The sequence below is a fragment of the Corythoichthys intestinalis genome, chromosome 1 (genome assembly GCF_030265065.1).
Source record: "Corythoichthys intestinalis isolate RoL2023-P3 chromosome 1, ASM3026506v1, whole genome shotgun sequence".
NCBI lineage: Eukaryota > Metazoa > Chordata > Actinopteri > Syngnathiformes > Syngnathidae > Corythoichthys > Corythoichthys intestinalis.
Window position 1 is genome coordinate 67987571 of NC_080395.1, and position 27748 is coordinate 68015318.

A 27748-nucleotide genomic window follows, 5' to 3' on the forward strand; every position below is an offset into this window, starting at 1 on the left:
CTGTGTACTTGTCTGTCGAAATTATTGGGAACCTTTATTTATTTATTTTTTAATAAAACCTTGTGTATCCGTCAACTAATACAAGACTAAAAGTTTTTGAGTTTTTGTCAAATAAAACTAGTCCAATACATGTTTGAATATTCGTCAACTAAAACTAACACATTTTGAAATGACTAAAATATGACTAAGTACCTAATGGCCCGAATATAAGACGCTGTTTTTTGCATTGAAATAAGACTGAAAAGAGGGGGTCATCTTATATTCGCGGTCTAGACATTATACCAATTCACGACGCTAGATGGCGCCAGATATCATTGAAGCGATGTTCTGTCATGACAGATCTCGGCTACTCTCAAGTTTAACCAGTTTGCATTATTTTATTGCAATGTTTTTCCTTATTCAGATTTGTTTCAAGACTACAGTTACAGTTTGACTTCACTTTGATGGTTAATGCAGTTATTGCAATTTTGTTGTTTTATCACAATAGATTGGTTTATTTACATTTCAAAAACCAGTTTAATTTACATATTTAAATGTTAAGATATTAAGATTTGAATGAGGCAAAATAACATGTTTTTTCTCTCAAATATATTATTATAATCATTTGTCTCGGATGTACTGTAATTATTTTCTGTACAAAAATTTATTTGGTGTTCAAAAAGTATTTTTTTCAAACTTGATTCTTGAAAAAGAGGGGGTCGTCTTATAATCAGGGCTGTCTTATATTCAGACCAATACGGTATTTTCATCCAAATGACAAAAATTAAAAGGGCTGCCAAAAATAACACTGTGTGATACTCTCATTGCAACGACGTGCAATGTCTTAAAAAAAAACCGTTTGAACATGCAAACATGTTTTTTTGCTTAATGGTTGTACAGCGCTACAGCCTCTCACCCTCCCTCCTGCGAAACAGTGCGACCAAACTGTTTTTCTTGGTCACCATTGCAGCTGGGATTTGATACTTAAAGTGGGTACGACATAATAAAAAAAAGTCTTAAATAGGATTATTATTTGAATTAGAATCATATTTTGAGACGATTTGACTATATACAACAATTTCGCACAGATGACAAGAAATTAGTCATTTAATCCGCCGTTTAGCCACGCCTACCATTATTGGGCTCTAGCGTCCCCAACAGGTGGATGACGTCGGCAGGGTAATGGTTTCATCTGATAAAGAATTCAGCCCATTGAGGGGGAAAAATTCAGAATGAGGAAAATATGACAAAGAGAGCCGCAAAATGTCAATTTTTCAGTCTCTCTACTCCAATATTTCTACAGGATATTCTTTTTATCGAAGTATTTATCCCCAATTGCTAAATAAATGGTATGGTCATGACAAATAACAGTCTTGTGCTAAATGGAGTATGAAATAATAAAAATGCATTTATTCAGTACGACATGGCAAAATTACCCCATGATGGTCAAAACTGTCGACTTCACCTTTACTGTCGCAATTCCTGAACGATATTTTATGCCACCGTAGTTACTCAGGCTTTTGTCATTTCCCTGCCCCGGCTTCGGAGAATGTAAACAAACCAAGAGGCGTTTCAGCTAGCCGACATGCTAACGCGAACCGAGTGACGTCTCAAAGTCTTATTTTTGCTTTTCGAAGCAAAAAATCACACAAAACTAGCTTGGATCATGTCACATGGTGGCGAGGTTCTCGATTGCCTTCGCTGATCGGCAAACCGCCTGGCGGCGAACAAGTTACAGCTCGTTGCCCTGCTACGGAGGGGAGAGCTCGCCAGGGAAGCAGCTGGAGATTACCGCCGGACTAACCGGCCGACGTCCGAGGAGCGCGTAGCTGCAACATGGTCAACACGAATATAGCGTAAAATAATGCTTTACTACACGGTGAACACATAAACAGAGAGCGGCTTGCAGTTGTTTTGCAGCAACATGACAGGATGTGTCTGAGGAGAACTTCTGTACATGTCAGTCCATGATCAAACGTAAGTAAATAGTCCCTTATTTAAAGACAGTTTGTAGTGTTTACTTTGTAATCACGGCCACTTTTAACACAATGTTGCAATTTAGGATCGGGTGGAAAATTTGACAGAACACCGGGCACACAAAGAGGGCAATAGGCCGAGTATAGTGCTTTCCTGGCTGAGGGATGTGCGACAATCCGCCGGTCATAGACAGAGTGGCAATCTTGGTTGAAAAGTAGCATGTTAGCCACAAAATGCAAGACACCTCCATATTAAAACGTGTGATATGATCCCAGTATTTGATACAAAACAAAATACAAAACATGATGTTTACTCACTTCCTCGTAAGTCCAATGGTCCCGCAGTAGTAGGGTTTGTTTTGGCCAATATCGGCCGGTGAACGGGAACCTTTTAAATCCCCAAAAAGGCTTTCACGCCTCTATCTGGTGCAGCAACAGTTTTCTGCAGCCGTTTGGCTGGCGTGATACGAGAAATAAACGAATTAGTCCGCAAAATCAGCTGAATCCGCAGTCCATCTGCATGCTATAGAGCAATGCTTTATTGTAAGATGCTGACCCGGGTGACGTCACATTCGCATTCGTCCTCCTAAACCCGAAACTAACCGGAAGTAACTCATTTTCATGGCGCAGGATTCAAAAATTGAATGTATAAAACGATCGCTTCCACACACATCCAAGTGGTCCATTTCATTCAGGAGCATAAAACACCGCGTGAAATATGAAATAAACATGCTTTTTGGTGTCGTACGCACTTTAACCTTAACAATGATTGACATGTTTGTAGCTTTGATCTGGCCAGAGAAGCCTTGGTAGCGCTACGATCAAAGACACAAACGTGTAAATTATCGCTAAGCTTGTTACACACTAGCGGTAGCCCAGTCTAAAGTGTGCTGTGGCAACTCAACGATTGTGTAAGTGAGAGGCTGTCTTCAGTAGTGTGAGCATCAAAGCGTTAGTGGATTTGAGTGGTCTCAATCAATGTAGCATTTAGTGAAGACAAGCATTTTTCTACATTATTCTTCTTTAAAAATAATTCACATAATGAAGGCAGCATGTGCCTGTTTTTTCTCCATGTTCCTGCTACATTCCTCCCAAAAAACATGCATGGTATGCTGATTAAACACTTCAAATTGCCCGTAGGTGTGTGCATGAATGGTTGTGTGTCTATATGTGCCTTGCGCCTGGCTGGCAACCAATTCAGGGTGTACCCCACTTTCTGCCCGGAGTTAGCTGTGATAGGCTCCAGCACACCCGCGACTCAATTGAGGATAAGTGGTTCAGAAGATGAATAAATGAAAGAATAAATGAGTTAATTATATGAATGTTATGGAGAGTGATAAAAAGCATGGTGTTAAAGGTGATGCAATGACACATTTTGTGCGCCTACATTTTGTGCTCTTTAGAAAAAAGTTGCACCAGTGCACCCAATGTGGAGTGACAACTGTGGCGAGCTAGGCAATATACAGTATATCGCAATGTTAATTTTTCCCAATATTGTTCAGGAGTATCCCAAACACGGCTATTCAAGTTATCTGGTGAAAATTCTAGCTTTAATATCGCATTATATTATCGCAATGTATCGCAAACCCCCCCAAAGTAGCAATGATAGTTTTTTTCAAATAACTATCAGGCCTATTTTAGAGTATGGTAAATAGTAATGCTGTGTTTCTAGTTTAAAATGGCTATAAAAATAAGTGATTAAAGTTAATGTTCCATGTATTGTATACTTATTTGCACATAGCAAGGGCGTAGGTTTGCATAGGGACGGTAGGGACATAACACTACCAACTTTTCAGGATGCTCAAATTGTCCACACCTACTTTTAAGCAAACTTATTTGCATTATATAATGACTTCAGTTATATAGGTAATTTAGATCGTGTCCCTATATGTTGTAAGCATATCATTGACCCTACCATTATTAAGTGAAATATTTTCATTATGTTCAGACTTACATTTACCCTTTTTCACTGCTGAGTGTGCCAGTCCATTTTTCCCCCTCAAATGCACGTTTGATTGGCTGATGAGTTGGACCCCTGTCTCCCCACACTCGCACTCACAATCCCAGCCCCATGCCGCCTCCTCCACCCCCTTCGAAGAGGAGTGATATTAGAATTAGATTTTTTTTCCGACCAGCTGCAGCCACTGTATTTAAAGTAAAAAGATGTCAATCTTGTGGAGGAGGGGAACACACCACTAATTTTGCTTTTCCGACCCGCTGCAGCCACTGTATTTAATGTAAAAAGACGTCAGTGTTGTGGAGGTGGGGAACACACCACTAATTTTACTACTGAAATTCCGACCTGTATCAGTGTTAGCATAACATTAAACTGTGAATTTGCTAACCTGCAAAACTTGAGTCGGAAGCTGTTTATAAAGAAGTGTCCTCCTGTATGTATTTTCTACTGTTAACGTTAATTAAACTGTACGAAATGTAGTGAACAGATGTTTATCTCCCCAATTTTCATTTTGATTTTCTTTATGTGGTTTTAAAGCAATCCAAAGGAGCTTTCATTTTTTTGTTGAGTTTGGCTGTGCTTGTGGACAAAAGCAGTAGTGTCTTACGTGAAGGAAGGCTGGATTTTTATTTATTTTTGTTTTTTCCTGACTAAGGTTTTTGTGTTATTTCTAATGTATTTATATACTATATAATATATACATTTCTCAACAATGTTGAGTGGTCTCAAGACAAACGTTTATTTTTTTGCATTCCTGGATAGTTAAGAGAATATTAACAAGTTTGTATTTACCATGTATTTTAATATGATTTGAGTTATGTTCAAATATTGAAATATAAATTTGCTAATTAAATCCAGACATTTATTCTGGAAGGTTTCAAACTTTCTTCGGTAGTTTTTGAAAACAAAGGTTTGAATGGAACAGTGTATCACCTGAACCAATACATATGAAAGTTAGTATAAGTCAATATAGATGTATTTTGCATTGATTATTTAGCCTATCAATTAATTAGGTTTATATTCATGAGAAATGTAGCCCTGACCCCCATTCACCCAATCTGTTTGGTCTTATTAAAGTCTCGTCCCCAGCAAAAAGTGTACATGCATGTTATGCTGTTATATCGTCCCTACCAATGTTGAGTCCAAACCTACGCCCTTGACACATAGTGAGATTAAAGACGAATTGTTACAAATTTTGCTGGTTCATCTCTGCTTGATGGTGTCAAGCAAAGAGGATTTTACCGCCACATCCAGGATAATCTGTGTATTGCCTCGTTGACCAAAACAAACACTGAACAAAGATGATGAGAGACTTGGCCCCCGAAGTTTACATGTGACCCCCTGTTGGCCCCTGTTTCAGAAAAATCCTAGAATCTCTACTGTCCGCAGTTAATAAATGTAATTCATCCGCCCTGAGACAAAAATTAAATATCCAGCTTTGAGGATCGACGCATATACATGCCTACAATATACCTAGAAAATTTAATACACTAGTTCTACGAAACCAAAGCGCAAAAACCAAAGCGCATTCCACAACACCAGTATGCAGCCAGTCTTGTCTGGGCAATAGCTACCCTGCATGTTTCTTACATAATAAACACCCCATAATACTACGTTATTGTGCCTGCTTTTCATCATCATCATCAAAGCTCTTGCGTTGAGGCTGGTTTCCCGTCCTATTGCGGACAGCTGACCAGGTGAGCTAGGCCTGTCCAGTACTGGTGGTCTTGTGCCAGCAGATTTACATCCTTCAAGGTAGCTCCATGTTGTTGGAGGTCGTCCACGATGGTGTCAAGCAATCGAGTGTGGGGCTTTTCTCATGGTCGTCTCCAGGCTGTAGCTTTTGGATCAAACTTCAGGATGGCTCCTGTCGGTTGGTCAGGGGAAAGACAAAGAACATGGCTGAGCCAGCGGATGCGACAATGCAGCCAGGCTGGAGGCTCTGGCCTGATTTGTCCAGGTTCACAGGAAGGTACACAATGGGAGTATTTCATACCCCCATGTCATACATTAAAACTGTTCAGACCAATGGGACACTCAGATATCAATTCTCCGTGTCAAGCAGCTGAACAGGACAGGTTTAAAAAGAAAAAAAAAAAAGATTCCCCTTATCAGTCACCGTGGATCCCAGATCGACAAAGCTCTTCACAGGCTCTACGGTGTCATCACCAAGCAGGATGGGGGGTGGGTCAGGTCCCTCACCGACATGCATGAACTTGGTCTTGGTCCAGCTCACGTGGAGACCAGCTTTTCTGCCTCTTTTCTGTATAGACTCAGAGCGTCCATTAGCTGGTTGGAGGAGGTGCTGAGCGGGATGGTGTCGTCAGCGTACTCCAGGTCGTTCATTTGATAGTTGCCAAGGGACACACCGGGTACTCGCTCACGGACCCTGCACATCAGGTGGTCGATTACGCAATTAAACAGGTCTGGAGCAGCTACGCAGCTTTGGCGGACACCACTGGAGGTGGGAAACCAGTCAGAGCGGTTTTGCATGAAGACAGCCTGCTGGGGGCGGCGGCCACTTCTTAACCGCTGCGAGAGCACGGGTCAGCAAGATCTTTGTGAAGAGCTTTCCAGGAATGGAGAGCAGAATGATGCCTCTGTGGTTCACACAGACAAGTCTGTCGCCTTTGCACTTCCAGAAGGGCAAGATGACCCCTTTGGTCCAGTCGCTGGGGAGCTGCTCTGTTTCCCGCGCCTTGTTAAAGATGTGCGTAACCTACTCGACAATGCCATCCCCGCCTGACTTTATCATCTCAACAATTGTGGACCAAATCCCATGAGAAACACTAAATAATACAACATTATTGAGCCTACGTTTGGTTGTTATCTTTTTTGGGGGGCAAAATTATGCCATGTGCCAGTTGAATTGAGGGCCACATCTGGCCTCAAGGCCTTGAGATTGACATATTTTGTTTCATGGTTGTTATTTGGATACATAAGCGTTTCGAAAATTTACAACTTCCCCCTAAACACGTCAAGAACATTTACACTTCCTCTGTTAACTATACAATTACTATAAACGGAGGGATAAACTTCCCCTTATATTTAACTCATTGGCAGCCATTGACGGCACTTAGACGAATGGATTGGACGTCTAGCACCGTCAATGGCGCTGGAACTTGAGCATTCACAGGCAGTCTTGCAGTTGAATTGATCTTAAATTGGGTGTCTATAGTTGTCTTTGGCAGGAAATGCATTAAGAGCATCGGGAAAGACAACAACAACAAAAAACTTATTTTGAAAGTTACATTCTGATCAATGTCATTACAAGATAACAAGGGCATACGTTTGGTCTTAACATTGGACGGGACATTAATAAGACCAAACAGATTATTGAACGGGGGTCAGGTCTCCATTTTTCATAGATATGAACCTAATTAGTTGATAGGCTAAATGATCAATGCAAAAATAAATCTGTATTGACTTATATTAACTTTCATTTGTGTTGGTACAGGTGATACAAGGTTCAATTCCAACCTTTGTTTTCAAAAACTACTAAAGAAACATTTTGAAATGCAAGTCCCTTTATTAAGAAAAAAAAAAAAAAAAACGGAACCTATCCAAGAATGTGTGGGGGACGCTAGAGTACCCCTAGACTCAAACTAAAGTATTGCAATATAACATTGATTTGGGAAAAAAAATCATTAGACATAAAATCTGAGATCTCCATGGACCGATCTACATCTGAGGCATACTAACTAGATTGCCCCAAGACTCGAACCTAAGTACTCTCATGAGATTCTGATGTGTGATTTCAAATCAGTTTTTTTTTTTTTGTGTCAGTTCATGTTCATGTCAGTGTCCCCCTAAGTGGACCCATTCTTGGATAGCTCCCCGTTTAAAAAAAAAAAAAAATTTTAAATAAAGGGACTTGCACTCTGAAGTCACCGCGTTGCATTACTGTAATGCACATAATGCAAACAATGATCCAAATGAGTGACAGCTAATTTGACTTTGTTGTTCCTTGTGGAGGCTGCAATGAGTGCAGTAGTTTTGCAGGTTAGCAAGTGCACTCAGTTTAATGTTATGCTAATTCTGATAGAGTTTGAACGTTCAGTCGCAAAATTAGTGGTGTATCCTCCACCTCCACAACATTGACGTATCTTTACTAGGGCTGTCAAATGTATCGTGTAAACGGGTGGTAATTATTTTTTTAATTAATCACGTTAAAATATTTGACGCAATTAACGCATGCACGGAATGACCCATTCATGCGTTACCTCAAATAGTTTACGATGATGCCGTTTTAGCACATAGAGAGCGAAAAGGCAGAGAATTGCAAGTGGGCACAGGTGTTCATTGGACCGCGCCTTTTATTGACTTAAGCTTTGGCAGCCACTGCTAACAGTCATGGTTGTCCAACTTCTCTTCATGCATTTGGGTGGAGCAGGAGTCATTCTTTTTTCTTAAAACGCCTAATTGAACACAACGCAGAACATACTGTATACCATTTGCAGCCACCACTGACAGTCATGGTTGCCCAACTTCCCATCATGCATTTGGGCGGAACAGTTAAGTCGCTACAGTATCATTTAGTGAAAGCACAACAAAAATAATATTCCTATCTCTCAAAAAAATAATGTTCGAAAAAAGAAAAGTGACGTGGCTGAAAACATAAATATTAAGAGGGGTTTTAATATGAAATTACTATAACTTGTACTCAAATTGATCTTTTAAGAACTACAAGTCTTTCTATCCGTGGATCCCTTTAATAGAAAGAATGTTAATAATGTTAATGCTATCTTGTGGATTTATTGTTATAATAAACAAATACAGTACTTATGTACAGTATGTTGAATGTTTATGTCCGTCTTGTGTCTTATCTTTCCATTCGAACAATAATTTACAGAAAATATGGCATATCTTAGAGATGGTTTCAATTGCGATTAATTACGATTAATTAAATTTTGAGCTGTGATTAACTCGATTAAATATTTGAATCGTTTGAAACCCCTACTTTTTAGATTATTTGCAGTGGCTGCTGCTGGTCGAAAAAAACTTCTAATATCCCTCCCCTTCAAAGGGGGCGGAGGAAGTGGCTTGATGTCGACATGAATCTGTCGGGGCTGTGTGAGTGTGTGTTTGGGTGGCGGGCAGGGTGGGGGGTGTCAAGTCATCAGTCAATCAAACGTGCATTTAAGGGGGGAAAATGGACCGATACATTCAGCAAGTGAAAAGGGATAAATGTAAATCTGAACATACTCAAAAATATTCACTAATAATGGTAGGGTCTATTCTATCCTTACAACATATGAGAAGACAATTTACATTACCTATATAACTGAATTCATTATATAATGCAAATAAGGTTGCTTAAAAAGCTGGTGGGGACAATTTGAGCATCCTGAAAAGTTGGTAGTGTTATGTCCCTACTGTCCATATGCAAACCTACGCCCTTGTAAGAGAACCAGTAAAGGAAGGCCTTTTTGGATGTTGCTTTGGGTGTAAATGTACTCATTAACACTGCGCCAATACGCTAAATGAATGAATGAATGTTTTATTTTGGACATGAGAAAATAAAAGTAATAAACAAAAAACAAAACAAAAAAAATCAGACAAACCAATTATAATTCTTGAGATAACAGCAACAATATCCAAGACAGTAATAATAATAATAATAATAAATAATATTAGAATTTATTCATTGAGTCCAAAAAGGAGTAGGATGAAGCATTTGCTTATTAAAACCTACCCCCCTTTTCTATTCCTCAATAATATAAGACCGCCCTATTTAATTAGTCCTCATATCAACAAAGAAATAATGTAACCATATACATAAGATGCAAGACAAAAAAATAAAATAAAAATATAAAATATATTAAAAACCCTTCCTCTTCCCTATACCCAGGGGTGAAAGTGCGCCAGAACGGTCAGGAACGCAGTTCCTGTATAAGATTCAGGGCAGGAACGCAGTTCTGGTATAAGATTCAGGGCCGCAATGCTGTTCCGGTACCTGGTGCTTTGATTCCAAAAATATGACGGCTACTGTCAAAATGTAAAAAAAAAAATTTTAACTGCTAAGCTGCCACACATGCTACCGACATCAGATTTACATACACAAGTGTTAACAACAAGCATAATAAAGTGCTTGTGTAGCGTAATCCGTTTCCACCGATATTTATTATCTATTTTATTCCACGGACGGCATTGAGGTTTCCCTAGCTGCTGCACTGAGATAGTTAGCTCTGTTTGGTTCAAATGTGGATGTTTTCTGGAACAGCAAAAACAACAAAAAAAGTTTGTTGAATTGATGCGACAAAAAAAGGGCAATGCAACAGAAAATGGATCAAATCATTAAGAGCAAGGAAAGCGTTGAGAAGGCTTATTTATCATATTTAGTTTTATTTGCTCTGATGGTGAGGTTCAGAACGTCTTAGCTGTCAATGTGCACTTTGGACTTATATTTGTTCATTCATGTTAGGCAACTTATTCATTTCCTTATGATTGAAAAAAGTCAATGTTTGCGTGATCTTCAAAATATATTCCATTTCACTGTGCATAATATAAGTCATTTGCATTTTTCTGAATGTATGTTACTTATTCTTTATTATTAAAAAAAAAAAAAAAAAAAAAAAAAGAAAAGTAAATGTTTACATTGACTTCAATTTTAATATGCATCATTTATTCTTAAGTAGTTAAAATTGAGATCTGGCATTTAGTATGTGAGGAAATGAGGGGAAATAAAAATTAGGAGATGGAGGTGGGGGTTATTGCTGTGTTTGTTAACTTTTATTTTGAAAATCATTGAAAAAATCCAATTTTGATTGAAAATCAGTTTTTGTACGTGTTGTAGAAATAACTGCCAAAACAGTTTTTTTTTTTTTTGCATTTCAGTAGTTTTAGGAGGTTTTACCCCCCCCAACTCCAATAAATAAATAAACAAAGTTTCTGGCTCCGTGCCGACCTTCACGTCAGGGAGTAACTGCAAGAAATTCTAGCCACTTTCACCCAATGCGTATACCCTGTGAAAACCATGTGTTTGTACCACTTCCTAAACTGGGTCATGCTTGGACATTGCTTGAGCCCCTCATGCAACTTATTCCACAGTCTTACTTACTTACTTACAAGAACTTGTCCGTACGTACCCTCTGATGCTGTAAGTGAAGCTCCCCCCTCAAACTGTAATGACCTTCTCTGTTAAAAAAAACAACAACAAAAACTTCTGTATATTGCCAGGAAGTGACATGTGGATAACCTTATTTATACATGAGCTGAGCTGTTTGAAAATGAACCAAGTCCATGAGTTTTAAAGTTCTGGATTTAAAAAAATAATTATTATACTATTATTATTTTATTATTATTTATTATTATGTTTTATTGTTATGGCTCTTTTTTGCAAAATGGATTGTGAATTTATTGTACATTTATAAGTATTACCCCAGACCTCTGCACAGTAGTGTAAATATGGCAGGGTTAAAGCAAAGTAAAGAATGTGGAGTGATTTATTATCAAGAATGTGTTTTGCTTTATTTAGAACTGAAATGCTTCTTGCTAATTTACTTTGTATATGTTTGATATGAGCTTTCCAGTTAATCTTGTCATCAATTACAACGCCAAGAAGCTTGTTTTCATTTACCCTTTCAACATTCACCCTATCTATCTGTATCTGTACTTGACTATATTTATTGTGGCTGCTAAATAACATAAATTTGTTTTTACTTAAGTTTAATGATAATTTGTTTCTATCAAACCATGATTTTAGTTTACGAATCTCATCAGAAACCCTCCCCAGGAGTTCATGTAAATCCTCCCCAGAGCAAAAGATACTAGTGTCAACTGAAAAAAATTTTTTTTTAGTTTGCTTGAAACTTTGTATATGTCATTTATGTACAGAATAAACCGTTTTAGACCTAACAAGGAACCCTGAGGGACGCCACAAGCAATGTCCAAGCATGATGATGCATAGTCACCCAACTTCACAAATTGTTTTCTGTTACTTAAATAACTCTTCACCCAGTGTAGTACCACCCCCCTGATCCCATAATTTACAAGTTTATTAATTAAAATGTCATGGTTAATAGTGTCAAATGCTTTCTCTAGATCTATGAAAAACCAAATCAAGTGCTCTGAGGGTTGCTGTGGATATGCTTCACCTTTTAACTTCTCCATATTTTAGCATTAGAAACCACAAACTGTATGTAAAATGAATAAAACTCATCAAAGGGGCGTTGACACGATATAATGATGACGTAAATCGCTTTGGCCCAGAAATACAAGGGATTTATGACATGTAATTCCTGCCAAAACGTATTTTTTCACGAATAGTATGCAGAGTTAAGTATAAAACAGACAAATAAATGGAACGGAGGGGGAAAAAAGAGTTTTAGATTATTTATCAGGTGGTAAAGCTTTCGCCCATTTCTCCACCCCCTCCGAATTTCGGGCCAAATGAAACAATCCGTCAATGACGTCACTTAAAACTCGTCTCCTGGTTGGTTGAGAGCGATGGGGCGGTGCTTGTTTGTTGTTTTGCTGAAGTGTTGACTTTAAAGACGCGAGGAGCTGCTTTACGTCCATTTTCCTTTGCAGTTTCAACAATACTGACCGAGAAAGATCATTTTCTGTTCGATTTAACATCGATTGACTTTTACAATCATCTGTAGCAAGCCAAGAGAGCCCGAAAACGGCAACCATGAAATGGATGTTCAAAGAGGATCATTCTCTGGGTAAGGGAAGAAGGGAGGCGTCCGTAATATGACAATTAAAAGACAAGTGGCTACCAAAATGTCAATTGAGATGGATTGTGAAATAACAAATTGGATAAGGTGAACAAATAGGACGATCTTTTGGATTACTTATTTCATAAACCATTAGAAAGGACGCAGGCTGTACAAATGGCCTGTCCTCAAATGGATCGACTATCTTGGGAGGCTTAGTAATTTTAGCTCACCCCTTCGACAGGACCTTAAATACTTCCGTAGCTCAAATACTGATATTTAATGGCAGATATATACTTCCATCATCAGATGATATGATGCTTTGAGCTTGTACGTGTGAGGAAAGCGTCGTGTGTCTTTGTTCATACGCACAATGTAGATTCAAGTCCTGCACTTGTTAGCTTAATGCCGGACGGGAGCCTGTCAAGCCTTTGCTTTTCCATTATTAACAAATGACTATCGAATTTTTTCCTTTTCTTATGCGTGCATCAAAACAGCCGGCCCTGTGCACCCGCCATTAAGCCTTGTTATCGGGAGCGAGATGGTTGTTTTGGCAGAACCTCAAGAGGCCTACAGGGGGTGTGTAGAATTTTGCATAACTTTTATTTTATATTTCTTGCAAGTGACGTAATAATTTCGCTGTCACTGTAGAATTATGATTAAAAGTTTTTGTCTTTTGACTATTGTCTACGGAGCCCATAAGGGGAGATGGAAGAAGAAGAAAAAGCAGAGAGGGGGAAAAAAAGTGCCCCTAAAGGGACACGGAAGATTTTTCTGTCAAAAAAAAAAACAAAAACAAAAAACAACGAAGTAAACATAAGAGGTCGAAGCAAAAAAAATTGTTACACCAAAGCAAAACAAAAAAAAATTCACAACAAAGCAAAAAATTAGAGCCCCTAAGCATAAGCGGATTTTAAGGGGGGGCTAGGCCCCCCCGGTGGCCGAAAAGTGTCATTGAATGTAATTGACTTTCCTATATATATAACATTTGTAAAGCAATAAAACCAACAAAAATGAATGAAATGTACAAAAAAATATATTTTTATAATGGGTCAAAATTATTTTTCGAACAGATCATGTGAGTAGCAACTTAGACGGTCATTTGCTCTGCATATAATTTTCAACAACAACAAAAAATAGGGAAGGGCAATTTTATTTTTCAAATGATTTTTTTTCTTTGATTGAAAATATATATTTAAAAAAAAATTTTTTTTTTTTTTTTTTTTTTGGATTGAAGCAAATTTTTTTGGGGGGGGATTAAATGATTTAGACACAAATGTCCTACCCATAATATGGCCCAAACACTAAAAGGATTGCTTCAATCAAAGAAAACTTTTTCGATGAAAAATTAAGTTCAAAAGCAAATTTTTCAATCTCAACTACTTTTTCGCATTCAAAAACGTTTTCCATGATTGAAATTTTTCTTTTTGTGATTGAAGTGATTTTTTTTTTTTTTTTGAAGCAACTTATTTTTTGATTGCATAATAAAGACAAAACTGTCCAAGACAAAATGTGGCCCAAACACAAATCAACATTACTTCAATCAAAATAGTTGATTCAATTAAAAAAAAAAACAAAAAAAAAAACGACTTCAATCAAAAAAAAAACAAAAAAAATCAATCAATCAATCAATTTTAGTTTCAGATTTATTTTTGCATTCAAACACATTTTTTTTTAGCAACTTGTTTTTGGGGTTTTTTTTGTTGAAGAAACTTTTTTTTTGATTGATAAATAAAGACACAAATCTACCTCCATATGGCTCTGCCCAGGGGATACAATTTTTGACTGGGGTAATTACATTGGCACAACAACGGCGGGCGTACCATATTCAATGGATGACGAGCTTGGCGAAAAGTATTGCCTGAGCAGCCTGATTTAGAATTCCCCTCAAGAATGATGGGAAACAAAAAATGATCATTGTCAACTTATTATTCTAAATATTCTTGTAAGTTAATTTATTGCTGACACTGTGTTTCGGGGTCATCAACATGTTGTGCCCCCCCTCTGCCCCAAAAGTCAGACTCCGCCCATACCCCTAAGGCAGTGGTTCTTAACCTTGCTAAATGTACCCAACCCCAAGTTTCACATGTAGAGTCACCTAACCCTTCGGAATCTATGGAGCCCCTATGGGGACATGGAAGAAGAACAAAAAAAGACAGAGAGGAAAAAAAAAATTGACTTTAAAAGAAAAACATGCCCCAAAAAGGACACGGAAGATTTTTTTTTCTGTTGAAGGAAAAAAAAATTAATGCCACGGAAAAAATGGCATGGAAGTAAAAAAAAAAAAAAAATTACATTACGGCAAAAAAAAAAAAATTTTTTTTTGCATCGAAGCAAATAAGTTTTACATCGAAGCAAAAAACCCACATAATTCCGCTATTTTAAACGTGCATTTTTCGGCCCAATTTCCAGGTAAACAATTGCAACAATGTAGCGTGTTCACCTGTGGGGCAGGTTAATTGAGTTTTACTTTGACATAGGCCTAAAATATAATGATATTAGATCAATTCTTGATATTAAGCACTGTTTCCAGTTGTTGGAAAACGGTCCTTGTTGACTTCATTAGCAACCAATTGCTATACTCTGGACAGCTACATGGTTACCGATGGATGTACCTTTTTTTTTTTTTTTTTTTTTTTTTTTTTTTTTTTTTGCGCTTTGACAGAAAATAAATCTTTCATGTCCCTTTAGGGGCTCAGTTTTTTTTTGTTTTTTTTTTAACGTCAACACCCCCCGGTTTCTTTTTCTTCCATGTCACCTAGGGGCTCCGTAAGGGGACATGGAAGAAAAAAGACAGAGGAAAATAAAAAGAGACACTAAAGATTTTTTTGTCTGTCGAAGCAAAAAAAAAAAAAAAATGCCCGGAAAAAAAAATACAGGGAAGTTAAAAAAAAAAAAAAAAAAAGTTGAGGGCGGAGCAAAAAAAAATTTTTTTAAATTCATGGAATCAAAAAGTATAATTTTTTTTTTTTACATGGTCGAAGCAAAAAATTCTGCTAATTTCAAACATGCGTCCTGCGGCTCAGTTTCCAAGTACACAGTGGCAACAATGGAGCTTGTTCACCCTTGGGTAAGGTTAATTGAGTTTTACTTTGAAATAGGCCTAAAATATGATGACATAAGATCATTTCTTGATATTAAGCACAGTTTCCAAATAAGCAGAAGACATTTGAAGCAAATCCTAAACTCAACCAGACATTTTAGTCAGAAAATGTTGCGATTTGGCAGTCCTTGTTGACTTCATTGGTAACCAATTGCTATACAGGTCCCAAAGACAGTCTTTTATTTAAAAGTAGCAGAATCAAGACTACATTACCCACAGTCACCTTCCTGGCTTAAATACTGTGTTAAGTATTCTACACTTTCTGATTGTTTTTAGTTTCCAAAAGACTGAAGAGGATAATTTCATGGCAAAATATGTACCCCATATTATTACCAAGCACAGAGCAAGTTGGATCATTTTTTCTAAACAACCTCAAACGGTAATAATTAGACATGTCCAATTACCGGTTTCGAGGTATATCGTGGTATGAAAACATCAAGGTTTCATGTCCCAAAAATGCATGGAAAAATCCCTCGCTTGCAGCTGTAAGGCTTAACCCTACCCCACCGTTTGTTACACAGTGTCAGTGAGTCCTTGCAACACGATGGCTGGAGGAGGTGAAACTCCTGAACTTTTTGCCCCATCGAACAAAACGAAATCGCTGGTATGTGAATACATCGGCTACAGAAAAGTTACAGAAGGCCCAGGCTTAGCGGAGGAGGGCCAACTGACATGTTAAAACATGTTTGGAAAGGGTGGCTGCTGACAAGGCAATACCTCCAACATGATTTCGCATATATACAAAATTAAAGGTTAGTAAACACTAGAGGTGGGACTCTTGGGGCACATAACAATTCAATTATGATTACGATTCAGAGGCTACGATTTGATTAGAAATCGGTGAATGAATAATGATGCCCCCCTCCCGCAGTTATTAGCTGCTTTTAACGGCAGGCTTAAAAAACGACTATCTCACTATCAAGTTAACAGTTCAAAACAGTAAATAAAATACTCAAGTCCCCATTCTGTGTCAGCAGTTTTAAACTTCATTCAATTAATTTAATGTTGTGAATCAACCGTTAAAGATGTTAAAATTGCTCCCGTTATTCCATAATTTCCCTTCTGTCTACTTTCGACATGTGAAAGTTTTAAAATGGTTTCATCATTTAAAGATAGATTCAAGTCAAGATTTTTCCGATTAAGGAGTATTTTAGCTAAAAAGTTAATTAGGTTAGCTCGGAAAGTGCGCTAAAACAGCCTTTCAGGGAAGTCTCCTGCTTTAAGATGGTGGCTGTTTACTAACACCAGCAAGACTGTCATTTCGCATCTAGTTATTTATACACGCGCTAACGCCACCGAGTCCGTCATTTCGCATCTAGTTCTATTGACATGTGTTATCTACCGTAGCATAATGTGGACGTAGTTTGTAGCAATGTGGGCGTTTCCTGAAGCGGCCGTCGTTCGCAGTCAGGTATGACTCTGTTTTTATCTAGGGGCATAAGTTGTCGGTCCGTTCCTCATTGCGTCCTAAAGACCGTGCTGTCTGTGTTTTAATTCCGCTTTATTTGGCATATTTCAATAATCGGAATTTGGATGTTTGTGAATCGTTCTCAAATCTTCCACGAACGAATCGCGAATTATCTGAGAATCGGAAATTTCGCAAGCCTCTAGTAAACACTGTCATGAACTCCAGCGTGTTTAGTGTGTCTAGCGGTGTTAAAACTTTTTTTTTCATCAACTGTCTGTGTTGAGAAAGAGTGTTTGTATAATGTAAACATGATATCAGTCATACACACATGCTTTTTATGGAAAATTTTTTTTTCTGATGGTCATAATTTTGAGCTGTGGCTGTGGATTTAGGCTCACCTAAAGGACTGCATTTATTTTAATTTATCTTGAATATTTATCCATTTTTTATTTTAACTTAACGTTATACTTATGTTACAATTTGCTAATATGTTTTGAAAAATATAAATCCTGTTCAATGGAAAAAAAGGTTTTGTTTTTACTTTTTTATTTTTTTTGTTCTAAACCCATATATCTCGAAGTGACACATTTTTGAACTGTAATTGCAATACCGTGATACTGTGAAACCGTCATATTTTGGTTTAAGGTTATCATACCGTCAGAATATCATGACATGATTAGTAATAATTCTGTGTGAATCTGTGCTCTTCTTCTGCATTGCACCAAAAAGGAAATATATTTTAAACCCCTTTTGACTTTGAAAAACAAATAACGCAGATGTTGCTTGATTCCCTGTAGAACATCGATGCATAGAATCAGCCAAAATCCGCAACAAGTACCCTGACAGGGTCCCGGTGAGTGAAGTTCTCTCTACTGTTCCAGGTTTTTTCATTTTTAGTTACCTATGTTTTTGTATGACTTTGCTTTAGGTCATTGTGGAGAAAGTTTCCGGGTCCCAGATCGTTGACATTGACAAGAGGAAGTACCTGGTGCCCTCCGACATCACAGTGGCTCAGTTCATGTGGATCATCAGGAAACGCATTCAACTGCCCTCAGAGAAGGCCATCTTCTTGTTTGTAGACAAGACCGTGCCCCAGTCAAGGTCAGAACTATGATACTCAACAGATCTACAACCACCAGCAAAAAGTTAGGAATCACCAGTCCCGGACGAGGAGTCACTCAGACACTTTATTATGTAGAACAAACTCAGATAAAATTAGTTCAAAAGTGCAACTCCTTGGCATTCAGAAACACTAAAAGAAATTAATAAAAAACATTGTGGTGGTCAGTAAATGTTACTTTTATAGAGCAAGTGCAGGGAAATGAATATAGAATCCATTCTGAAGAAAAAAATATGGAATCACTCCATTTTGAGTAGAAAATACAGACACACCCAGTCAATTTCCTGGCCTTAATTGGACCCCTGCGTCAGATTAGATCTGCTCGTTAGTCTGCAGTTAAAAACAGTGCAGTTATCACACCTTGGAGGGCTGCTGGATCAAGTGGATTCACAAGAATCATGGCTTCAACAAGAGCAATGTCTCTTGAGACCAAGGAGAGGATTATCAAACTTCTTGTAGAAGGTAACGCTACACGTCTGGTTGCCAAAGATGTGGGCTGTTCACAGTCAGCTGTATCAAAAATCTGGACCAAGTACAAACAGCATGGCAAGGTTGTTAAAGTTAAGCGTACTGGTAGACCGAGGAAGACATCCAAATGTCATGACAAACAACTAAAGGCCATATGTCTTTAAAACAGAAGATGTACAACAAGACAAATGAAGAAGAAATGGGAGGAAATGGAGTCAAGGTATGTGACAGAACTGTGCAAAATCGCCTAAAGAAAATGTGATTTTCATACAAGAAAGCTAAAAGGAAGCCATCATTGACGCTTAAACAGAAAAGAACAAGACTGCTATGGGCTAAGGAGAGGCAATCAAGGACTGTGAATGACTGGATGAAGGTTATTTTCAGTGATGAGTCATGAATCTGCATTGGACAAGGTGATAATGCTGGAACTTTTGTTTGGTGCCGTTCCAGTGAGATTTACAAAGATGACTGCCTGAAGAAAACATCGAAATTCCCTCAGTCCTTGATGATATGGGACTGCATGTCAGGCAAAGGCACTGGGGAGATGGCTTTGGTTACATCTTCAATAAATGCACAAGTTTACATTGAAATTTTAGACCGCTTTCTTATACCTTCAATTGAAAATATGTTTGGGGATAATGAAATGATTCTCCAAGATGACAATGCATCATGCCACAGAGCTAAAACTGTTAAAGCATTCCTTGGAGAAAGACTCATCCAGTCAATGTCATGGCCTGCAAATAGCCTAGATTTCAACCCTATTGAAAACCTGTGGTGGAAATTGAAAATAAATGATCCGCAGCAAGGCTCCGACCTGCAAGGATGATCTGGCAACTGCAATCAAAGAGTTGGCACCAAATTGATGAAGAATACTGTTTGTCACTCATCAAGTCCATGCCTCAGAGACCACAAGGTGTCATAAAAGCCAGAGGTGGTGCAACTAAATGCTAGAGATGTGTTTTGATTGTTATTTCTTTGTTTGTTTCTCATGATTCCATATATTTTTCCTCAGAATGGAGAGATTCTATATTTCCCTGCACTTGCGCTATAAAAGTAACATTTACTGACCACCAAAATGTTTTTTATTCATTTGTTTTAGTGTTTCTGAATGCTAAAGAGTTGCACTTTTGAACTAATTCATTACTTTTTTCAAGCTTTTTATCCGAGTTTGTTCTACAAAACAAAATGTCTGAGTGAGTGCTCATCCGAGACTGGTGATTCCATACTTTTTGCTAGGGGTTGTAGTAGTTTGGGCACAACTTTTCTTTGTGCAATACTAAGATACAAATACTAGTAGTAGAATGCTGTATGAACTAATATACTTGTAGTCTTAATGTAAAAAAATTAAAGAATAAGGCCACATAAATTGAACCCTCTTTGCTGTACATTAACAAATAGTTCAAAAAAATAATACAAAAAAATGGTACAAAAAATATTTTTTCCTACATCTTTCATGAAATTCACATGACTTTTGTCATAATATGCTGTAGGTGGCACCCTTGCCATTTGGTTGCATTGAAAGCACAATTCTTGTGGTTGTAGTTATAGTTGCTGTTATTTACCACTGAATGTCACGAATGTCTGAAAAGTCGTCACGTTTTTTAAATGTACATGTTGAAATCGGGGTGGGATTATAAGGGGCATCACATGGGTGTTGTTGGACACTTGAAAGTAATTACGGTGTTTTCACACACCCACACTTTGATTTTTCTATAAGTATTTACGAACTAAAAAAACAGTTACAACATGCTTTGTTGCACATCGTTTTACTCCTAAATCATCAAGGATTTTGTCATGAACCTTTTTCCATTTTTGAAAGTGTCATAACCAGTTGAAGAACTTCAAATGCCAAATATGGAAAGTCTCACACATTGCTTTATTAATGATAAACTATAAATATCAGTAAGGGTTTTACAACTGATAAGTAGTTTTAATAAGATGTTGAGCAAATGAGCACAAGGTAATTTACATTTAAAAAATAGCACTTTTTAACAATAGTTTGTAAACAATAGAATTATTGTTTTGAAACTTGAAAAATATTTTTTCTATTCATTTCAATGAACTGAAACTTCATCTTTTACATCTGGGAAGGGTCTGTTCATACCTCTGACTCTACCTCTCACCCTGCCCGGATTTCTGGCCCTCTCAGCCCTTTGAGCTCTGGCAGGGGGTTGATCTGATAAGTGAAAAAATATATTTATTACCGTTTTGGCCCGAATATAAGATGGTGTTTTTTTGCATTGAAATAAGACTGAAAAAGTGGGGGTCGTCTTATATGCGCGGTCTAGACATTATACACATTCACGACGTTAGATGGCACCAGATATCATTGAAGTGATGTTGTCATGACAGATCTAACCTACTCTCAAGTTTAACCAATTTGCATTATTTTATTGCAGTGTTTTTCCTTATTCAGATTTGTTTCAAGACTACAGTTATAGTTAGACTTCACTTTGATGGTTAATGCAGTTATTTACATTTCAAAAACCAGAAGCCATTCATTTACAAATGTGGGCGCACTTTAGTTTACATATTTAAATGTTCAGATATTAAGATTTGAATGAGGAAAAATAAAATGCTTTTTCTCTCATTTATTATTATAATAATTTGTTTCAGATGTACTGTAATTATTTTCTGTATAAAAATTCATTTGGTGTTCAAAAAGTCTTTTTTTAAACTTGAGTCTTGAAAAAGAGGGGGTCGTCTTATAATCAGGGCTGTCTTATATTCGGACCAGACCCGGCGGCATGGGCGGGCATTAGGGGGCCGTGCCCGCCCTGAGGGACGGCTGTGCCTGCCCTAGCTCGATTAAACTGTACTGTGTAATTTTTTTTTTTTTTAATCTTCCACAAAAACACACACACACGGGGAAAATGAACCCTATATTCCAGTGTTTTTCAACCGATTGTGCTGCCGCCGTGAGAGATCGTCAGGTGTGCCGCGAAAAATTATCCAATGTCGCTTTTTTTTAACATCGTCGGGCAAAGTTGCAGTAGGAAGGAAGAAATGGGGAAAAAGTTCTCGGTTGTGTGCAGATGAGTCGTGTTGCGTTCATGAACTGTTCGGATTTCTAGGCATCAGCCACCTTGCTCTCCGTAGCAATGTGGACCCCAGCACTTCTACTGTTTATTATTTGACTCGTCAAGTGTCGATATATACAAAAGTATCCTTTCCATTTTATCCATATGTGACGACCGTTAATCCTCCCTCTTTTTTTTTATTCCAACACATTATCGAGGACAGCTAGGTGGGAGATGCCTAGAAATCCGAGCAGTTCTTGAACATGACATGAGCGGCTATCTAGCGCCATGGCGCCATACAAGCTTAAACGTCATCTCCAAATGAACGCCCGTCGCTTCAGAACAAGTCGATGGATTATTTTGTACGCCTTCGTGAAAACACAGAGAAATGGGCAACTTTTTTGAGAAAAACTACAAAGGTAAATAAGAAGGCCCTGAAAGCCAGTTACTTTGTTGCTAAATCCCAAAAGTCCCAAACTGTGGCAGAGACGTTAATACTACCTGTCTGCAAAGCCATTGTCAGCGAGACGACCAGCCCTGATGTGCTTAAATGCGTTGCTCAAGTCCCGTCTGATAGTTTTTCAAGCCTAATTGCTAAACGTTTCACATTGAGTAAGTATAAATACTGAGAAATTATTTTATAATTAAATATACTATACAGAAAGTAATTTTGGAACATTTTGGTGTGGGGCGGACTTTTGCTGAAAAGTGGCTACAGGAGGTACCATGGCTAGAAGCAAATGATGCTTGCACGGAAATGCGTTACAAAATGTGCCATGAGAATCCCAATGTCGCCGATAAGAGCAGCACATTTTATGTAGGGTCAAAGAATTTCAGCCATCCAAACTTTGAAAAGCACGAAAAAAACAGAGAGCATGTGGCAATTAAGCAAACTATCGATGTCAGAGAAGTGGCGGAAGAGGGCGGAATAAAGGTAATGAACAGCGACATGCACTGACAAACGTGTTTTTGCTCGCATTTTTCAAAGCTAAACATGCACGTTCAATGAGGTCTTATGAGGAGGACAACCCACTTTTAAAAAGGCGTGGAGTTAATGTGGGAGCCGCATAATGCCCTTTATTTTGAATTGGTACTTTTATGTTTATTTCTTTACATTTCACTTCAAAGTAATGGCAATTTTGTTGTGCCAGTTGATGTTAATCAAGCATTAATTGTTAATATAATTAATTAAAGTTAATTGGCTCTAAGTAAAGCTTGTCATAAATGTATTGCATCAGGCGGGTCGGCTCTCAAGCTCAATGAGGACCAAGTCACATCTCCAGGTCCTCCTCTGAGAACCTGGGCAAAAAAATTATGTGCACCCCTGTATGTATATTTATATATATATATATATATATATAAATAAAACAAAATTATAAAAAACTACATTCCATGAATACTACAATGTGTCTACTCATGTCAAATGCATTTTATTGGCTTCTATAAGAAGGTGTCACAGTGGAAAAGTGATTAGAAAGTCAGCCTCACAGTTCTGAGATGAAGTATCGAATCTCGGGCTCCTGTGTGGAGTTTGCATATTCTCCCTGTGCCTGCACGGGTTAGCCCACTTCCTGCCCATAGTTGGCTGGGATAGGCTCTAGTACCCCCGCAACCCTCGTGGGGATAAGTGGTACAGGAGATGAATGAATGGTGTTTTTCATTCATTTTCTTTCAAAGCAATGAGCAACACAGACAATGGTGTAATTTCATAATAACAAGACTATAATAGAACCGTCCACTTTCTATTTCACACATTTTTACCACCACTTAATATTGGCGGAACTTGAGAACACAATTATTTGTGCCCCAAAAGCAAAGAGAAAATAACAACTAGTTGCACCCCGGTTTTGTTTTTGGCAGCCCTTATAATTTTTGTCTTAGTCTTAAGTCTCTTGGACGAAAATACTTATTAGTCTTTGTCATATTTTAGTAATTTCAAAAATGTGTTCGTCTTCATGAATAAATCAATAAATAAAATGTTTACAACAATTTTGAATGAACATTGACAGAAGAGCACACAATTGTCTACAAGGACATCAACATCTTCATGATGATAATACACACTTTGCAGGAAAACATCACATTATTTGCAATTAATTAAACTCACCTGGACGCTATGAACTGTATGTAAAAAGTTTTTTAAAGAGTTTAAGAACACTCACGGAGTTACCGTGCTAATGCTACGCTAACTCGAACGCTATGCTAGCGCTACAAGTTAGTTTAGTGTGTGATGATCACCCAGCACAAACCTATAAAGGCTAAAATAATATGGCATAGCCAAAATAAGAAAACAAAACTTACCGGTGAGTAACTCTGTGTGTGAGTCGGGTGGAGGTGCAGCACCTCACATGAGTGACACTACCAAACAGACAGGAAGCGTGCTAACTACACATATGATAAGAAAATATCACACATTGTGAACTTATGATGGAAACTATTTTCATCTCGTTCTCGTCTTGTCAGACGACAACTGACATCCATCTCGTTATGTTTTAGTCTCCAAGACCCGTTTTTAGCTTTTATCATAATCACAAAATTGTTCGTTGACTAATTATTTTCGTTATTGTAATTGTCAAGTTCAAATACGAATCCTTAGGTAGACATTTTTAATATTACCCAAAATAAGGAGAGAAGGCACTCAATTTAGTTGAAAAGCTTGAAAGGAGAAAGATGGGAAACTATTCAGCTTCCGCAATCATTCTGCCTAGCCCCTCCTTCACCTCGCTTTTTATTTGGGATGGCCCTAGCAACAGACAGGCGTCTTGCCCTAAAAGGGAAAAAGGGGAAGCAAGCTGGCGACACCTCTCTTCTTTGTTTGGCTATGTGTGTCCATGTAGGTAGAATTATATACATGTGTGTCAGCACATTTCAACAGAGCAAAGCAGCCTCTTCTGCCTTTGACCAAGCAAGAGGCTTCTTCAAGACAAAACATTCTGTCTTTGTGAATAATAATAATTGGCAAAAGCATTTCTTCATTGCAGGCAGCAATAAACAAAATTATTTCTTCATTTCAGGCGGCAATTGATAAAAGCAAATATATAATAACAACTTAATAACTATCTCATCAAATACATTTCATGAAGAAATAGCATTTGGTAAGTAATGAAATGCAACAGTATGATTCCTTAAATGTATTGAAGTTGACCTGTGGAACCTAGGCAGGTTTAAACCGGTCAGAATGACAAAGCAGTTTTATCAAGAGCTAAACATGTCTATAATTATCAGTCACTAAAATGTCTCTTACTCCATTCAATCATGAAACATACTATTATAGCAATCGATACTTTATTGTGAGCCTTCATTGGTAAAAATAAATATTTAATAACCATTTGACAATCATCTTATCAGTGTTTCATCTTTGACGAAAACAACACTGTTGCACTCACAGCCGAGACATGTAGAGGACAGCATGCCAGATTTACATAAACTAAGAGAATGGGTTTCATTACCCATACTTTTAAGATCATACTGTATATGAAGAAAAAAACATTGATTTTCTCCTGTAAGTATTTCTTTAATTCTCTTAATGAACAGGAAATAACGACACACATTTGAGGAACACAAAGAGAGCAATAGTCACCTAAAGCTAAATAGATTTATTAAGAAAAGAACAATTAAAAGCTAGCCGGCCACGACTGAATCCCCCAGAGTGCCCCAGGTGCCTTTGAGAAGATTCCGCGCCAACCGTTCAACGCACACACTTTTTGTTATTCCAATTGCAAATAGGCAGGCCCCCATGTTAATCCATGAATTGGCTTGCAAAAAGTGGAATTTTACTAGCAGCTGTGTTATGTTCTCTGCTTTGACCTTGCTTCAGAAAAGCTGAGAGCTGCACTCTTATCTTATCCAAACAAAGTCAGAAAGAAGACAATCAGTATAGAAAATAATATATCAAGTAAAACAGAAATATATGTGAACAAATATCTTAACATGTACTATGATGATATCAATGCATTCTTTAAACCAGGGGTTCCCAACCTATTCCACTAAGGCACACTGTGGGTGCAGGATTTCATTCTTACCAAACAAGATGACATCACTTTTTCCCCAATCTGGTGTTTTACAAGTGCAATCAGTTGATTGCAGTCAGGTGTGGCTTGTTTTAGCAGAAGCCTCATTGGTTCAACTGTCTCTGCTGGATCGGCTGGAACAAAAACCAGGACCCACAGTGTGCCTTGAGGACTGGGTTGAAAACCCCTGCTTTAAACAATCCTTCCTTTAACAGCTTGTTGTTGCCATTCTTAACCCTAACAAAATTGCCGGCTGTACAGCAGAGGAGCTGCAAGTATTGATTCTGGGTTTTTCTTGATGTTTCAGCATCACCATGGGACAGCTGTATGAAAAGGAGAAAGACGAAGATGGCTTTTTATACGTGGCATACAGTGGCGAAAACACCTTTGGCTTGTAAAAGAAGCTATGATAGTGAGCTGACCTTACCTGCTGACATCTAATCATAGCCCTCACCTGGTCCCTGGAGTATGCCTTGAGAAACCCCAGTGAAAACACCACAGAAAGATGGACAGACTACCTGCTCACTAGCCTGGATGAAACAAATAAGTTTGCCATTGGCTTATTTTTGGCCTGTGTTTCATCTGTTCATCAAAGATTCATATATTTAGTTGTGTATAGTCTGGTAGCTTTTGCTTGTTTTCACTCTTGTGATTTGAAGTTTATGCCCAACCTGTATGTGTAAATGACTCACATTTGGTTTTGCTTTTGTCTTTGAAGACTATTTATGAAATTGGAGTATTTTAATTTAATTATTTGGAGGTAAGGTAGCTGGATGACCTAACCAATAAAAATGAAAAATAAACTGCTCCCTTTGTTTTTTTCTTTTAATAAGATTGATCCAGCTTGTAACATACTGTACTGAGCAGCATCGACACGGAAATCAAATCCTTCAATTCAAAACCAGACCAATCTGTTCAAAGCTGTTCTTGACAAGAACATAGTACAAGTAATCATCACGAGTAATGCAGTTCAAAACTAGACCAATCTGTTCAAAGCTGTTCTTGACAAGAACATAGTACAAGTAATCATCACGAGTAATGCAATTTTGTGTTGGGACGCAATCATCTTTATCGGGGCATTATTAATTGAAAGTTAGATGCTTAATTTAGTTAAACATTCAAAACTAAATAATTTGGAAAGTGACAGCATTATTCTCTTTTGAGCTCTAAACATATCAATGATTTGAGAAAAGATATGCTTGAACTACAGACTTGCAGCTTCAATTTGAGGGTATTTACATTCAAATCAGGTAAACGACAGCAATTGCTACAATTTGAAAATATGCCTCCCACAGTTTAAAGGACCAAAAGTAATGTGACACATGGCTGCTCAGCTATACCATGGACAGGTATTTATTATCCCCTCATAAGCAGGGGTGAAAGTGGCTAGAATTTCTTGCCAGGACTCCCTGACATGAAGGTCGCCACAGAGCCAGATTTTTTTTTTTTTGGAGGAGGGTGAGGGGGTGGGGCTAAAACCACTGAAATGCAGATAAAACCGCTTTTGGCACAGCTATTCCCATAACACATACAAAAATTCAAATTTGTATTTTTTCAGTGATTTGCAAAATTAAAAAAAAAAAAAAAACAGCAGTAACCCCAACCTCGACCTTCTATTACACCCTCCCCCAACACACACACACACACACACACCCTTTTCCTAAATGCAAAACCTCAATTTTAACTAAAGAACATTGGATGTACATTTAAAATTGAAGCTAATGAAAACTTTACTTTCGCCTGTGCAGGGGGATTGGGGGGGGGGGGGGTGCCTGGGCGCCAGAGTGGGAGTGGATGTGAGGGGGGTGCTGGGGGTTGTCTGGGGTGGGGGTTGGTCTGTGCCCGGGTACTTCTCTTGCCTTGCAGCCGTTGGTTCTGGCGTTTAACTCACGCACTTTTCACTTTGCACTGTTTCTGTCTTTCACCTTGGCACCTACATACTCGTGGGCGGTGGCGCGTCCCCTCATTCCATCCCTGATGGCTGGTTGACGGGGGCGCGGATGGCCTGGGGCACCGTCTAACAGTTTGCATTACTCTAACACACGTA

The 27748-nt window shown here is 38.0% G+C and overlaps 1 protein-coding gene across 1 annotated transcript; it reads left to right on the forward strand.

The window, feature by feature from the left end:
- The first annotated feature begins 12538 nt into the window (after window positions 1-12538).
- Window positions 12539-26522, forward strand: gabarapl2 (GABA(A) receptor-associated protein like 2). The gene is made up of 4 exons (XM_057851275.1): window positions 12539-12581; window positions 17881-17936; window positions 18012-18184; window positions 26009-26522. Exons 1-4 carry the CDS (start codon window positions 12548-12550, stop codon window positions 26097-26099), a joined length of 354 nt encoding a protein of 117 aa, XP_057707258.1. The 5' UTR covers window positions 12539-12547; the 3' UTR covers window positions 26100-26522.
- The last annotated feature ends 1226 nt before the right edge of the window (window positions 26523-27748 follow it).